Source organism: Pomacea canaliculata, linkage group LG9 (genome assembly GCF_003073045.1).
Source record: "Pomacea canaliculata isolate SZHN2017 linkage group LG9, ASM307304v1, whole genome shotgun sequence".
NCBI lineage: Eukaryota > Metazoa > Mollusca > Gastropoda > Architaenioglossa > Ampullariidae > Pomacea > Pomacea canaliculata.
This window is the reverse complement of record NC_037598.1, coordinates 5,647,653-5,663,446: the sequence shown is the minus strand read 5'-3', so window position 1 is coordinate 5,663,446 and position 15,794 is coordinate 5,647,653. Positions and strand designations below refer to the sequence as shown.

The window sequence follows — 15,794 nt, the reverse complement described above, 5'->3', positions numbered from 1 at the left end:
GGGGTAAAGTTATCTCCAGGTCATGAGTTCAGATCCGGGTGAGGTGTGTACCCTCTGACCGTGCTGGCTGGTCACTCAAAGTTCCTACACACAGACAGGTGTAGTGGGGTGTGTGAGCCTGTGTCACTGGATATCACGGGGAATTTGCTACTTTCTTGTGTTGTGATCACCTGGTTCACAAAAGACAGGTTCGTACATTTTAATACTGAAATAATTTAGTAAAGTTTCATAACGGAAAAGTTGAAACACAGACATAACTTTCATCACACTGAACTGATTAGAATGTTTCTACAATTAGTTCTCTTACTTATGCCTACACTAGGCTGGGTTGCATGACTAGGACTTATCCTGTCTTTTCAACACTTAAACATCCGAAAATTTAGAATCATGAGTGTTTTGTATGTGCAAAGAGAAACTTGAGTTCAGGTAACCTATCGCAGAATTGCTGGAGTAGCCACCTGTGATTCTGTCAAGCGGAAAAAGAATTTTTTCGAGGAGTTAAAAGCCTGACACACAGCAACATCAGAGATTTTTCTTTATCCTGTCTGCCACAAATGCACACTGTCTTCTTTTTATTTGTCCTTTTATTGTGACCATAACGATGCAGTATTTTTTTATATTTGTTCATGGCGACTGTTTTTGTTGATGTATTGAAGGAGATGAAGCAAGTGGTTTTCACTGCTAATATTGCAGATTATTTATATATATATATCTATAATTTTTGTAGCAAGGAAAATTTTATTTATTTACATTGTCTGTGTTTGATTTACTTACTCGTCATTTATGACTAAGATAGGTTTGGGATTAAAGTTAGGACTATGGTTGAACTTACGGTAAAGGGTTTGGTGTAGGGCACTGTAGGCTTTTCTTTAGGACAGGATGACTGAGCAGACAAGTCATTTGAGAGTAAGGTTTGTCAAGCTGGCCTAGCAATGACATTCGTGTACAACAGGTTGGTTGCCACAGTCAGTGCAAACATAAACCTTTGCCGTGATACCACTGGTAGTTGTGACCGTCGTGTACAGGACTGGGTGGAAAGGTGACAGTTGATTCTTCTCCGTTTCCCTGCTCGCACCCCTTCTCTCCTTGAGGGAGTGTGAGAACTGACACGACAAAGGGGAGGAGTGGTTGTTTTCCTCGACTCTAACGTGAGAGATTCCAGGATTCAATAGAACGAGCGCTCAAAGTGTATACAAAGACACCATGAGGAAACCGTTGGTAAAGCAGGTGCTGATTGGCTGCTAAGATATCAAGGAGGGGGAGGGTCTAGAGGGGTGCAGCTGACCCAGCGACTCCAGCTGATCCTCACCTCACTGGGGGATAAGCTCGGGAGGGAGGGGGTTGTTGGAGGGGTAGTGTGTGAAGTAGTTGTCTAGAAAAAGTTAACAATTGATCCGGAAGTTAAAACTAATCCTGAATAACCAGACATGAACCATTTGTCACTGAAAACTAATTTTAAAAGTGTAATTTGAAGCGCAATTTTGAACAATGACATTAGAATTTTAGTCCTGAGTATTGGCAATGGAGGTGTAATCTTGAGCAATTTTGCAGGGAGATGATTCCCACCAAGCTTTGGCAGTTGACGCAGAGAAGGACACGTGTGTGTTCACATATAGTCTCACAATCATCATCCCTTGCTGTACGTGACTAAGCATAATAAACTGCGTGTAGTTCCCGAGAAAGATTCCATGGGTGCAGAATGAGCCTCCACCAAGAACAGTGGCTCTTAACCTTGTTTGAGGTACCGAACCTACAAGTTTCATATGCACATTCACCGAACCCTTCTTTAGTGTCATCACGAATTGCGGGTGTGTCTTGACCTCCATGGCGGAGGCTCCGCCGAACCCCAGAGACCGACTCACCGAACCACTAGGGTTCGATCGAACCCCGGTTAAGAACCACTGACCTAGAAGCTTCTTTTATTGACTGTACTTGCTAACTTCAGGCGTATTCTATGGTTTGCGTACTCAAGACTGTTTTTCACCATTCTGGGCTTGCCACCCAGATGAGGGTATCTAAAGATAAAAAAAAAAAAGGTTAGTCCTGTCGACATTGATTTCAACTGCTAACACGGTAGGAGGGCAGTATGCGGAATGGGTGGGGCTAGCTTTTTTCCCCCTCATTCTTGTTCACAGTACAAGCAAAGAGAATCAACGGTACAAGCCCGTCTAAAGAATAGATAGGTGGACGACTACTGTTAAGTTGTTTTATTTCTTTTTTATTGTTTTTGGTTTGTTTTTGTTTTGTTTTGTTGTTTTGCTCATGGCTGGTCATTAAGGCCAAACTGACAAAATTTCTTACATACATTTTTCCGTTAAATAAGAAAACTTAACAGCAATGACCTCATTAAGAAAATTATGTTGTGCCTGAAAATTATGGCGGCCTTCATAAATCGGCCCAAAGTTGCGATTGTAAGTAAACGTTGGTTCTGGAAGCTTTAAATTTTGACCTGACATGATTCACAAAGGCAGTATTTATCAGTTAAGCCCAACTTACTATTTGACTTGCTTTTCCCTTTAAGTGTGAAAAGTCAGACCTGTTCACATGTTCTTTCTTCTCGTCTTCCTCGGGGGTCATAAAATTAATGGGAAGTGGGTAGATTCTTCGGTATCATGTCTACCCCATCAAAAGCTTATATGACCCCTTCGTTCAGCCCTGCTTGTTGTGTGACTTGACCTGTGGAGGTCAGACACACCTCGCAGCATAATCAGGTTGTAACCTCCTTTTCTCTCTTTCTGCCTCTCCTAGACTCTTTTCCCCTCCCTTCTTGTTATTTAAATGTCACCATACAAATCTGTTGGAGATCCTTTAAAAAGCGCACAGAGAACTTTATGTTCTGTACAATTGTGCTTCTTAAGAATTCTGTTTGGACAAACACTTCAGCAGCTTCGAGACTCGCTTCAGTGAGTCACACGATCGTGCACCTGATGTCAGTCAGGAAAATTAACCAGGTAATAAGAAAAGCCACAAAAATATATCGGACATTCTTTTAAAGTCTAATGACTCCTGCTTAATAATAAAACTCAATAATTGTTGCACACACACACACAAATACGACAGTCTCCTACTCGTGTGACTTGAAAGGGAATGTAAAAAGAAAAAATTTCAAGAAGCATGCTAATATTTTTGTCATTTTAAATTTTATTTTGAAACAACGTGCTGTTTTCCGTTTAAAATAGTTTGGATTTAATACATTAAAAGGAAAATTTAAAGATTAAAGCCTTAGGTGACTACCGTGTCTAGTCTCGATTTAATTGTTTGAGAAGGTTAATGTTGACAAAACTTTTCCATTGTTTCACTTCCATTTGTATTGTACACTACACACATTGTATACTACGCTGAATTGACATTTGAATTGTTTAGCACATCGACTTTACATGGTGTCTCCTAGGTAACCGGGATTCGTTGTCGCTCCTATTAACTGCAAAGAATTGCATTTAGCTCGCAGTAGCTCAAACCTTTCTTGACATGTTCAAAGTATTTGTAACAACAGAGAAAGTATTAGCGAGGACACGGTCACGTGGTAAAAGCTCCTTGGCGACTCCACTGTCTTTAATCTTTGGATGATCTTTAAATTACATATACAGTAACTGCAATAAGGGTGTTATAAAAGAAACTGAGGACACGTACAAGGAAAAAAAATGAAAGGGATATGTGATGAAGGGAGGTGGGGAGTAGTACATGAAGTAGTTGGACTGATTTCGCCCAAACACCTACTGTCAAGCCATCTAGCAAAACTGAAAAAGAAGTGAGTTGTTTCAACTAGTGCTCTAAATTCTCTCTGGATGGTTTTGTGTGGATACTTTCACCTCTCATACCTTCCTTTTCTCCCCACTCACAACCACTCTACCTTCTTCACAATCCCAAGTTATTTTTATTTTCTGGGTCTACCAGTCAACTCCTCTACTCTAACAGTGGAGTCACTAATACTTGAGCTCTTCATGTCCTTCTTTCTTGAGGTTCGCTCGCTACCCAACCGTTGCCGGTTAGTGCGGCTGAAGGAAGGATGAGGAAGAGGTGTTTGTAAGTGTGTGAGGGTGGGGTGGGGAGGGGATGGGAGGAGGAATAATGTGCCTTTGTTGCGAGCAATCGTTTTCCACCCCCTGTGCTGTAAGAACCGCCTCACGACACCACATTAGTGTGTAGCTCTACGCCACCAAGTTACCTGCTATCTAACACTTGTGACTTCCCCTCCCCCTTCACTACACATTCGGTGCCCGGTGGAGGCCTTCAGTCCCTTTACTTGCACCAACGTCTTCTAAAGCACAGTGCTCGGCGTTACTACTGAACCGAAACAACCGCGGTAAGATTTCGGCAACGACGAAGACAACACGAACGATTCTTTGTTGCTGTTGTTGATCCATTGCCCACATTGGATCATCGTAAAGGCGTTTCCACCTTCACCTTCTCCCCCTACATTCAACCTTCTTCGTTTTAAGAGCAAAGGTATCCTTGTGTGTCGTTGTGAAATGATACAGATGTCGACTAAGGACATTGTTACCCGCAGAGACACCGCGGGGTGAGTGGCGCCAAGTGTCATGTCTGGATTGGTTTTATCCGACAGAAGGGAGAGTGGAGATGTTGTAGGAAGGTGTAGGGGAAAGAAAAAAATATTTTCAGGAATCATTCATTTCACTATTTCCTTCGTGCTTAGCAGCGAGAATGGAACACCTGTAGACCACAACTACGTACATCTGTCATAGAACAGAACACAGCTACGTACAGCTGTCATAGAACAGAACACAGCTACGTACAGCTGCCATTCAGCTGTAACACAACTAAGTTCAATTGTCATTCGGCAGTCATACAGAAATACGACCATGGAATTTTGCCAGCTTTTCTGTATGTCGGCATGCCCTCGTAAAATTGGCAACATCACCACGCGGTCCATGCTAATGAATTTTTTTTAAAAAAACGCACTTCCTGTTGAAAAGTTTTTCGAGAGCGAAAGACAGTTAAACTGTCGTTTCATGACTACACATAGCACAGTAAGAATGTTTCTGCATTTTGAATAAAGAAAGCGTTCCTTAGACTTATCCACGTCGTACCGTTAATAACAAGAAGTAAGACAGAAACATAAATAATCAGTTCTTTACATATTTATTAAATTAAAACGCGAATAAATTCTACATTGTTTTTCATTTAGTATATTCTGTGCCATTTCACCGGTAGCATTTCATAACTTTTTATAAACTTAAATTGATCTTAGTTCTGACTAACGGCGCTGTTAAGTAACTGCTACACTGTAATTGAAAATAAACGAATATAAGTTGTAAGTGAGTAGACCATTGACGCCCACGACCATACAAGAGAGCTTGAAGCTTGTGATATCAATGTTGTACCATAACAACAAGCCCTCTTAAAGACGAGAAGTGAGGTCTTAACTTTTCAAATAGCAGGCGAGAACTGCAATGTCCAAACTCTTGCTTCTCTTGAACGGAACCATTAGCAACTGCGATGCTGTACTCATCTTGTACTGACATAAACTTAAGGATCGCTCTCATACTTTGATTTTTGGTCGTCTGGGGGAGTGAAGTGTAAGAGACCACACTTTTTGTGACTAGCTTTTTGTGAAGGCGGTGCTCATTTTACAACAACAACAACAATAAGCTGATTTGTATAGCCCATTTCACCATTGTTAAAGGCGGGCTCAAATTGCTTTACTAAAAAGAAAAACACAAAAACATAATAATAATGGATGCTGAAGAAACTCCCATTTACGACGTTGGTTTCGGATCTTTTAGTATTCATGCGGAGAATTTAATATATTATTATCAACGATGATGAATCATTGACACCGACCTTTACCGGTCTGTTGAACATGGTGAACGCGAATTCACGAAACATAACAGTGGCTAGAGAGACTGCACACACACACACACAAACATTATTTGTTTATGGAAGTACATCTGTGTGATGACTAGCATAATACGTGATAATACGTGACAGGATAGCCAGACTAGTGACGAAGATCAGAACCAACCACCCTGCAACACAAAGACTATCATGCACTGGCGCTTGCAACGTCTTGCAATAAACTCTTAGCCCAACGCACTCGCCATCTGCGAATGCACGACAACGCGCGCGCAACATGCACACACGCACAGGCTCGCACTCACGTGAAAACATACCCGCCAGGAGAATGTTAACCGGGTGCCAGGGAAATCAATGATCAAAGCTGCACGATGGTTGAGTTGCTATCGTCATTATGAACGACTTCAGTGTCTGCTACGCCCTGTAGAAGAAGACCGAGGGGATTGACGGAAGCAACAAAGGCATGTACGTTACCGCATGCGCAGTGTGACCATTCTGAAACCACCCGGAGACTCGCCAGCCTGTATCCGTCGACACAACTTAGATTGTGTGTCAGGTGCTTTTCGAGGCTGTAGACAAGGTAAGTCCTACATTTTTAATCGTCCTTTTCTGGCGCCTTTGTCTTTCTGGGGAGGGTAAAAAACGTCTAAAATATTTAGACGATTGGGGAGGGAGGGGTTGAGGAGGTTTCATGCTGTTACAGAGTTCAGCGCGCGCTGACAGGGTGGATGGCTAGGACTGCCCGCTACATCACTGTCGTGCAAAAATGTTGCTGGGTGTTCACAACGGACAACCCCCTCTAGCGGCAGGTGTTCACTGGTTGGCTGAGCAGGTAGAGACACCTCATTCTACAGACGGAGTGTCTGGACTGTTTGGCTGTAAATGTTTTAATCTCACAGTGTGTTCTTTCGGAAAGCGGATCACAAAATATTCCGTTTTCTCCGTTCCTCCCGTTTTCGACTTGTTTTCGCCCCCACCCACACACTAGGGAGTTGAACTCTCCCCTATCAGTGCACTTCGTCCTCCCCGCTGCTACTCCCCCTTCATGTCTACCCCCCTCCTCTCTTACACATTTTGTTTTGTTTGTTAACCCAGACCTCCTCAGTCGTCTCGACTAATTGCCGTTTCACACCTAGGTAACCTCCTCTCCTATCTCAGTCCTACGCACTAACCCTGATCTCACCTGTAGGAACACGGTTGCTGGAGTAAATTGCTTCTGCTATCAGCTTAGTTTTAATCATCGCTGTATCTTGGATATAATGTGACAAGGGTCGATGTAGATATGTACACATTGTTTGCTGCACGTTTATAAAATCGTAGTAGGGGGCAGCAGTCGTATTTATAAAGTCGTTACCAGTGGAAAAATTCAAGGAATAGCATCTTGTCTCTGTTGTTACGACGGACTGTCTAGACCTTGCGGATGTTACTTTGTGTTACTTTATTCTCTGGAATCTTTACCACGAATCGATAACTACTGTCCCCGAGGTAAAGCAACATTCTTGGATTCTGGAGGTCACTTTGTAATTAAAGACAAGACCATAGTCCTTAATTAACCCGGGACAACAATATACCATCGCTTCATGAATACGTCCTAGGGGTTTTTCCATTATCTTTTTCTTTTGGATGCGATAAACGGTAGTCAGATGGGATGGTTTGAAATAAATTGAAACAAATGAATGAAGCAGAAGTCCATGTTTTTATTTGCTAGTTTGGGTTTTGGTTATTTATTCTGATATCGAGAGATCTACACGGAGTTTATGTCATAAGGTGCAAAGAACCAGAAGCGATCAAAGTTTTGAGGACTGTTTCTGTAAGTTCCCCAATTTACATCGATTTTGAATCATGTGAATGTACTTTTCTTAGGAAAAAATTCTAAAATACGTTACCATACGCCAGATGAGATGTCCGCGTATTATATGACTTGAACAATGTATGTTTTTATTCGGGTGCTCGACATTTATAGCCCTAGATGCTCCGAAATGGAATTTGAAATTTATCGTCCTTGATACTGTGTCAACGCGGTGTGCGAGATTCAATGTACTTGAAACCTTGTCTGCAGCCTTTTAAAAACAGAAACTGCATATCTTTCTCTAAACATTATTTCAGTCTTCCATTTTCCTGCGTTTGAATCTTCTTGTGTTCATTCCGAATATTCATTTATTCTGTTTTTTCCCTTATTATTACTAAACAAGAAATTTCCATGTTAAAACACAGCCATGTTTTAAGTTAATTGCTCTAATGCTCCAGCTACCACTGCTTCTTCTTGAGCAGCAAAGCATTAAAGAACTTTACAAAGGTCATTAGATATAACATTACATCTCTGTGAAGACACACCAAATTAAGCATTACTCATAACAGCAGTCCACAAAGGGCTACTCCTTTTTTAACCCCTCACCCCACTCCTTTTCCGTTTATCGCTCATTCCCTACCTGCTGTCCTCCTCTGAATTATACGACTCTTACTTCTTGTTAACTAATTCCTCTTTGCGATTTCTGTATTTGTCTTTTATTAGTTATCAGTTCGGTTGTTCATCCTTCCTTTCCTTCTTCTGCTGTCCGTGTCTTGTTCTTGTCTCAAGCGCTATAAGAGCACACTCTATTACGAGCGCGAGCATGCGCTATATCAATTATTAAATACAGTGTTACATATTAAACTTCTGTAAATACAAAGGTATTAAAGTAAATATTACACGTCTGTAAATACAAGAATTATCAGACAAACCATTACGCCTCTATAAATCCAAAAGATCATTATATATAGCATTATACTTTTTAACTTCACTATCTATAACTTCACCCACTAATAACTTTTTATGACAATGTTCTATCTTCATGATATTTTTGTGCATCAACCAAGTGCCTTTTGATTTCACTAATTATCGAACAGTAAATATAAAAGGCATTTAAACATTTCAGCAGATATATTTTCTCATCAATGCTCCTATTTAAGTAGTTCTTATAATTCCTTTGTACTTGAGTATCGTGTGGTTTCTCCTCTTTGCCATGTTTTAAATTTTATGTTCAGTTAGTCATCAGAATGTTTGGTTCATGTACTAATGTTCTTGTATGTACTTTGTGTTGTGTTTGCTAGACTGTATGTGGTTAAAGTGCTCCCTTATATCCGCTGTGTGTTGTGCAATGGTTATCGCGTGTCACTAGTAGTGAGGATTAGTTGTCGGCGGTTCACATTAGGTCTCGGGCAGGCACCTGTTTACAGGCACCTGCTGCTTTGTCAAGGTATAGCCATAGTCGGTGGCTCACCATAAAGCACTTCCTTTCTCTAGGTCACCGCGCACAGAAAGGTCCGAGTCACGTGTGCACTTAAACGCCTAATCAACATACAGTCCCACCTCTCCCACCGGCTGAGGGCTTTTATGTTGTGTGTTCGCTGGTGGGACGGACAGCCGAACAAAACAGGCGAAGAATGTGCTAGATGGCCAGGATCTGGTGGAAAGGGTCGGGGGAAGGGGTAATGAATGCTGATTTGCTAGAAAGGTCTTGCTATCGGCGAACCGACTAGCTGGCGGCAGCCATGCGTGTTACTAAGAATAGCTTAGGGATGGCGACTTCCGTTTCTAACTTAGCGGTTTACCGAAACGCTTGTCTCAGATTTAACGGTCGTTACAGTTTTAACTCTGCACAAGGGATAGAAATATGAAAGCACCACGTGCAAGAGAAAGCAGCACAAACTCGGTGGGGGAACCAGCTGTTTAGTGATACAGTTATAAAAAGCTGCTGCCATTATTATCGGGAAAGGTCTAGCTTCTTGTAGTCTAAACTGCGTGAATTTGCATACATAAATATATTTAGTTTTATTTCCTCCGCGTTCAGAGAATTACAGCAAAAATGTTTAAAGAGTCTTCCCGTATGCATATACATGTACACGCCTTGTCATTTGCACGTATGGTTAAGATTCATTGTAATGCATTAATTACGATGACCTTTACTGATGTCAGCTTTCAGACACTTTTTTTAAAAAAAACACGAATATCGAAGGACAAACTCGAGAATGCTATCATTAGAATAGATTTTTCTACAATATTGCCAACAAGCGTGTTTGTCAAAATGTGATCATGCAACAATATTACTGAAATAAACACATTTCTTTATGTGATGCAAACTCGACCTTTGCTCAGTACATGAAAACAAACTACAATCAAAACATCAGTTAACCTTTACAAGAAACATAAACATCAGTATGCTGATGACTTCATAACCAAAAGAATAATAAAAATATTACAGAGTGCAGGAAAAATGTGTTGTGATGCCTAAAGACATACACAAAGACATATTTATAAATGCTTATAAATGTATACCTTCATATCAAGCAATAGTTTAATTGCACTGTCATTGAATTCAGTATGTCAGCAATATAAATATAGAATGCAAAAATAATAGGGAAAAAATTATAAAATGCTACACAGCTATAAAATAGTAAAATACATGTAGTCTTTTAATGTGACTAAGGTAGTATACACTTTGAACAACATCAATTTTTCTTATTCTGGCATATGCCATGGTAAGGTTTTTGTTTTCTTTTAGAACCTGATAAATAAAGAAGGTAGGTTCTTCAGTGCTTAGTGGAAAAGGGGCATATTGTAATAAAATGTAACAAACATTAGTTGTAGTGGATGTCAGTATTCATGCAACAATTGAAGAGCTTTTTCTCATACTTGCTATGGATAAAATGTACCACTATTCATTCCATGATAAAAAAAAAACTTTCAACAGGCTCTAAAAAAAGAAACAACATAAAATACAATACACAAATAAAAATGCAGCATGGAATGCCCCATATTGTTAGATGAACTGATTATTTATGTGATTGCAACAGGTTTTGCTAATCATCACATAAATTGAAACTGCTTTTGTAGAAGTTACCAACAACCCTAAGCAACATGTATTGAAAATAGAACTTTCTGACACATGAAACATGTCTGGATACGTAGCATCAAACATTGTATCAATAAGCGCATGTTCTTTAGTGGTCCACACAATAAGCTTGGCTTGTGTATACCATTACAAAACATTGTGAAGCTGCACTTGGCAGTAATAGTTTCTTTGCCCTGTATTTTTCAGCTCAGGTTTTCCATTATTGATTTTAAAATTCCCCCCCCCCCATTTCCTGATTTTCGGGGGAAAACCTGTTCCAGTAATGTCTATGTCAAAGCAAACTTGGAAAAGAACAGTAAAAGTGAGGCAAAGGACATCAGAACCACAAAAATTGTAGGTAGATGATGGTCATTGGTAAAATGTTTTTCATGTCTCTTTCTCTTGTTCTTAGTTTTGATTATCTTGCGCCGAAAGTGAGCCTATCTGGCTGTGATGCTCAATGAAATCCAAGTTAAAATCATCTTATTGTGTTTTACAAACAATTGCCGGTTGTTTGTTCACGGGGTTGATGGTTGGCTGGTTTAGTACTATGTACTTGGCTTTGAAAGTGTACGGTCGTGTTGAAGCGGCTGTGGGTGGACTCCGGGTGTAAGGTGAGTCAGCCCATGCCTTCTCCACTTCTCCCTCGGTCACGGTCTAGTCCACCCATTCACCCCTCGCGTTTGTCACGTCTTCACAAAATCATCAATTCAGGCGTCTGATAGTTTTTTTTTTCTTTTTCCAATACCTGGTGATGTGTGGGTGTATCTGGAGGGGCTATAAACTGGAATGGTGAATCAGAACATTGGACTGAGCTTTATCCACTAAAAAAAAAAAAAAAAACAAACAAATTCGTACACCCCGCTAGTTCTTCATAGCTGTAACGGGCGGTAGACAAGGGTGACTCAGAGGAGTAGATTTACTCTCTCGATAAATGCGCACAGTGCTTCTGTCTATCGAGTGCTTTTTGGTATTTGTTGTGCTTTTGAGCAGAGTGCAAAGAGTTTGGGAATATCGAGAAAATACTGATAACCTCGCTATACTTAATTACCTCAAGAACCAACAATCTTATCAGCGCAAACAGTGCACCCTCTTGAGGCCTTTATTCAGTTCAGCACTACCGGCCTTCCATTTTCCTTCAGAAAAGCAAAGAAAAGGTTTTTAACTACAGATTAAAACTATTATTTGTTTTCTGTACACTACTGTGAATGCCGCAGGATAATTTTTTTCCTCTTTCGTTTGCAGGTAACCCTGCGGTGGAGAGGACTGCCCCCCACTTCAATATGTCTAATAAAGGCATTGTGCTGCTCTTCATGTCGATCTCAGGAATGATACTCCTTTTTGTGTATAGTCGTGGTATGTTCTATCTTCTAAATAAAATCCAAGTTTTGGCATTAATAGCTGCACGCACTGGTCTTAGAATTAATTGCATGCGTGGGTTTATAATTCTTCATGGAATAGTTTCACAAGCAGCTACACGACATGGGTTTTAGCATTAGCTCTTACAATAAGCAGCATGTATGAATCAAAATTACTTTCATTTCATTTGTTTTTGAACTAGCTGCATGCATTAGAACTCTATGGGTATGGGTCTTAAAAACTAGCTCAGAATTCGCTAAATTTTGTGAGTTTTGGCTGCATGCTTAGGCAAAGTGTGAGTAATGGGGGTAGAGACATTAGAAGGTGAAGCAAATAGATAAAGAGGAAGGAGAAGAGAAGTAAGCTGCACAAAATTCATGATTAAACTATAAACATATAAAACTATGTAAGCGCATCATATAAGGTAGCTAGCTGTCTGTGTTCTCTAACTCCTCTTAATTGTTGAGATTTATATAGGAAGAAGATAGGGATTGATGTCAGAGAAGTTCAGACGTTTCAAGTATTAAGTAAACTTAAAAAAACATTTACCAAGAACCCCTTCTCTCATTGATTTTTCAACCGTAATACTTCTATTGGTTCGTAAACATGAATACATTTTAAGTGTGATAAGTTGGAGCTCATAGTATGCTCACCCTTTATTGTTTCCCGTAAAGGGCTTCTTGCAGGGTATTCTGTACGCCACCCGAATACATTTATACTTTATCATCTAATGAATTTGAAAGCAAACAGTAAACGTATTAATTTAGTAGTAATAAGATAATAACAACGAACATTTATAAAGCGCTTTTCCGATAAGATGTTCAGAACGCTTTACAGAATGATTTACTAAAATAAACGGTTTAACCAACAGCCACGCACCGATATTCACACTTACTCATTCACCAAGTAAATACAAACACACCTTATGCACTTCTGTGGTCAGGACAGTCGGAGTGAAGTATGTTTTGTAAAGATGTGTCTTGAGTTTAGACTCAATTTTAAGCAGATTTATTGTAATCATATCATCCTCTTTCAGTAACTGGATACTCGTCTTTTAATATAATGTGAATGTCTTTTAATTTGACAGATTTTTACGACTACAGTTTTAAAATGTGATGTGTGTGTATATATATATATCAGATTTATACATATTTTATTTTGTATGCATGTGATTTATTTCGCGTTTGTGTGTTGTGTATGTGTTTATGCCTCTGTACATGTGTTGTGCTTGACTGGCTGATCGATTGATTGATTGATTGATTTTAGCCATTGCAAACGACAGTGATAATACACTGACATTGGCAACCGTCCTACAAATATTCCGATTACAACATCTCCTCACACAAATCTTAGCAGGGAGTAACTACCATAATCAGCCCTAAACTCATTTTCTGTAAGCGCAGGACGTAGCTTATATCCTGAAACGACGGTTTAGTTGACTTTTCGTTTTCTCGCCCAGGCAGACGACAGGTCGTCCTGGTCAAACCTCTCAACAGGTGTGAGTCACAGAAACTTTCTAGTTCTCCTCTGCTTGAAGATTGGTTGGGATGGCTATTTTTTACATAAGCTGGCTGATAAGATAAAAGATATTTTTTTCCCTTATAGACAGCTCCTGGTGTCACCCTTTTTTTAAAATTTTTTTCGTATTTACGTTTTACTCAGATAAGCGGTGTTTTTTTGTTTTGTTTTTTAAATTGTGAGCGAGAACGCCCACTTGTACACAAAATTTTCATGGCAAGTAATCCTTCTCTCAAAGGCTTCTCCTTTTCTCCTTGATGTAGAGAGAAAACTGTAGTTGTTCTTCAGCTTTCGTGTCCACTGAGGTTCTTAGAAAGTTAATTGCTTCAGCTGGGTTGTTGCCCTTCCTACCCATCATACATGAGCATCTGAGAGATCAAGGGAGGAATCGAAAATAAACAATTTTGTTTTTATTTTCTGATTTCAAAAGAGAGTTATCCATCAGGCAATACACGCTTTTGAGACCTTAATTTAAAAACAAAAACTACGACTTTGCAGACGACGGATCTCAGCCTGCTCCTAGTTTTATTAATACTGGAGCGCTGAGATAAGGTGTATTTCCGCCACATCACTTAATCTTTAATTGTTTGATGTTGTTAGATATTTTTGTTGTATTTTATTGCTCTAATGCGTTTTAACACTGGGTTGTATTCATTTGTGAAGGGGGATGTGAGTTTAGACACACGCCCAAGTCCTGCGTCTTCGGTCTGTCAGTTATTGTCTGTCCGATGTTTTATGTTCTCATGTTTCCATTGCATCAATGTTTTAATAAAACTCGTCATCATCATCATTATCGTCGTCGTCGTCGTCGTCGTCGTCGTCGTCTTTCTCCTAAAATGATGGTCGACACGTTTTTCAACCAATATACTGTAGAGGAAACAGTGTCTTGTACGAGGTTTAAGTCTTGTTGCCTGCTGTGTCCGAAGGTTTGGGCAGATGTCAACAGTTTGAGAATGTTTCGCTGTTCCAGACACTGTCTTTCTCAAGAGGCGAGAATGTGTTCCTGTCAGACCAACAGACGGCAATCAGGACCAAACTCTTGACTTTACTCCGAGACCAACGGTTGTCAACGATCAACGGAGTGACGAAACATGTAGGTTGATATTTTCATGATGCCTCCTTCAGTTTCATCGCATTTTGACATTCAGGTTCAGAATATCTCCTTGACTGCATCCCTCTCTCTCTCTTCTTTCTCTTCTTTGTCTCTCTTAACCTCCAAACGTTGTGCCGTAAATAATTGATCTGCTTACCTTCATTCTTTTAGTTTTGTGTTGCTTAACCAACTCCAGTATTGTTTTCCTAACCAAAATGTTTGATTCGCTGTCTCATGCTTTACTATAGTATTATATTTCCTTTCCAAATAGTTGTGTTACTATGTTGTTTAACCGTTACTGTGTCTTGCTTAACTAACTCTCATAATGTTTTTCTTTATACCTCTGTGCTCTGTCTTACTTCCACTATCGCATTGTCTTGCCAAACAAACTCACCCCATGCTTTATCTACTTTCCTGTTGTCCTTCCTAACCAATACGTAATGCTTTGTTTAATTAACTCTCGTCTTACTAAATATTAAATCTCTGTCTTTTTAATTAACTTAATTTAACATTATTGCTTACCTCACTTGTGCTTGTCCTGCTTAACAAATTCTTGTATTGGCTTACTTAACTAACTTGTAATTTCATGCTCTTGTGTTTTCTATTGTCTTGCTTAATTAAACAAAATCTTATCTAAATTAACTTCTTGTCAGCCTCTCACTGCAGTAATGGGCGTGGTGGTTTAGTTAATTATTGTTATTGTTATAGTGTCTATTCGCGATGGCGCCACCGTTCAACTCAGAAAGAACGCCCGCATCATGTGCTGGATTCCTTCCGTGGAGAGCCAGCTTCTGAAGAAAATCAAGGCTGTGAATGACACCTGGGTCCGTCGTTGTGACGGTCACGTGTTCTTCGTCAACACCTCCATCCAGCTGCCCGACGTCAAGAACTTGAATGTGCCGGACGGACGACAGCATCTGACGGCCAAGTCCATGCAGGCGTTTCGAGTACCTCTATCACCATCACCTCCAGGACTACGACTGGTTCCTGAAAGGAGACGACGACGCCTACATCGTCTTGGAGAACCTGAGATTGCTGATGAGCCAGTACGACCCTGCCAAGCCCGTGTACCTGGGGCACCTGTATAAGTCCCACCTGAAGGCTGGCTATATGTCCGGTGGGCGTCATATGCGCTGAGC

The 15,794-nt window shown here is 40.1% G+C and overlaps 1 protein-coding gene across 4 annotated transcripts in view; it reads left to right on the top strand.

Annotated features, from left to right (window-relative positions):
- LOC112571828 (glycoprotein-N-acetylgalactosamine 3-beta-galactosyltransferase 1-like) overlaps window positions 1–15,794 on the top strand; it is a 16,818-nt gene extending 1,024 nt beyond the window's left edge. The window contains exons 1-4 of one of the 4 annotated variants that reach the window (XM_025251143.1): window positions 65–188; window positions 11,931–12,041; window positions 14,533–14,655; window positions 15,364–15,794. In XM_025251143.1, the coding sequence (XP_025106928.1) occupies window positions 11,969–12,041; window positions 14,533–14,655; window positions 15,364–15,743 (576 nt within the window). In that variant the 5' untranslated portion in view covers window positions 65–188; window positions 11,931–11,968 and the 3' untranslated portion in view covers window positions 15,744–15,794. Of the gene's footprint in view, window positions 1–64; window positions 189–6,152; window positions 6,395–6,456; window positions 7,300–11,930; window positions 12,042–14,532; window positions 14,656–15,363 lie in introns of those variants that run through there. The other 3 variants (XM_025251142.1, XM_025251145.1, XM_025251144.1) reach the window with 3 other exon arrangements.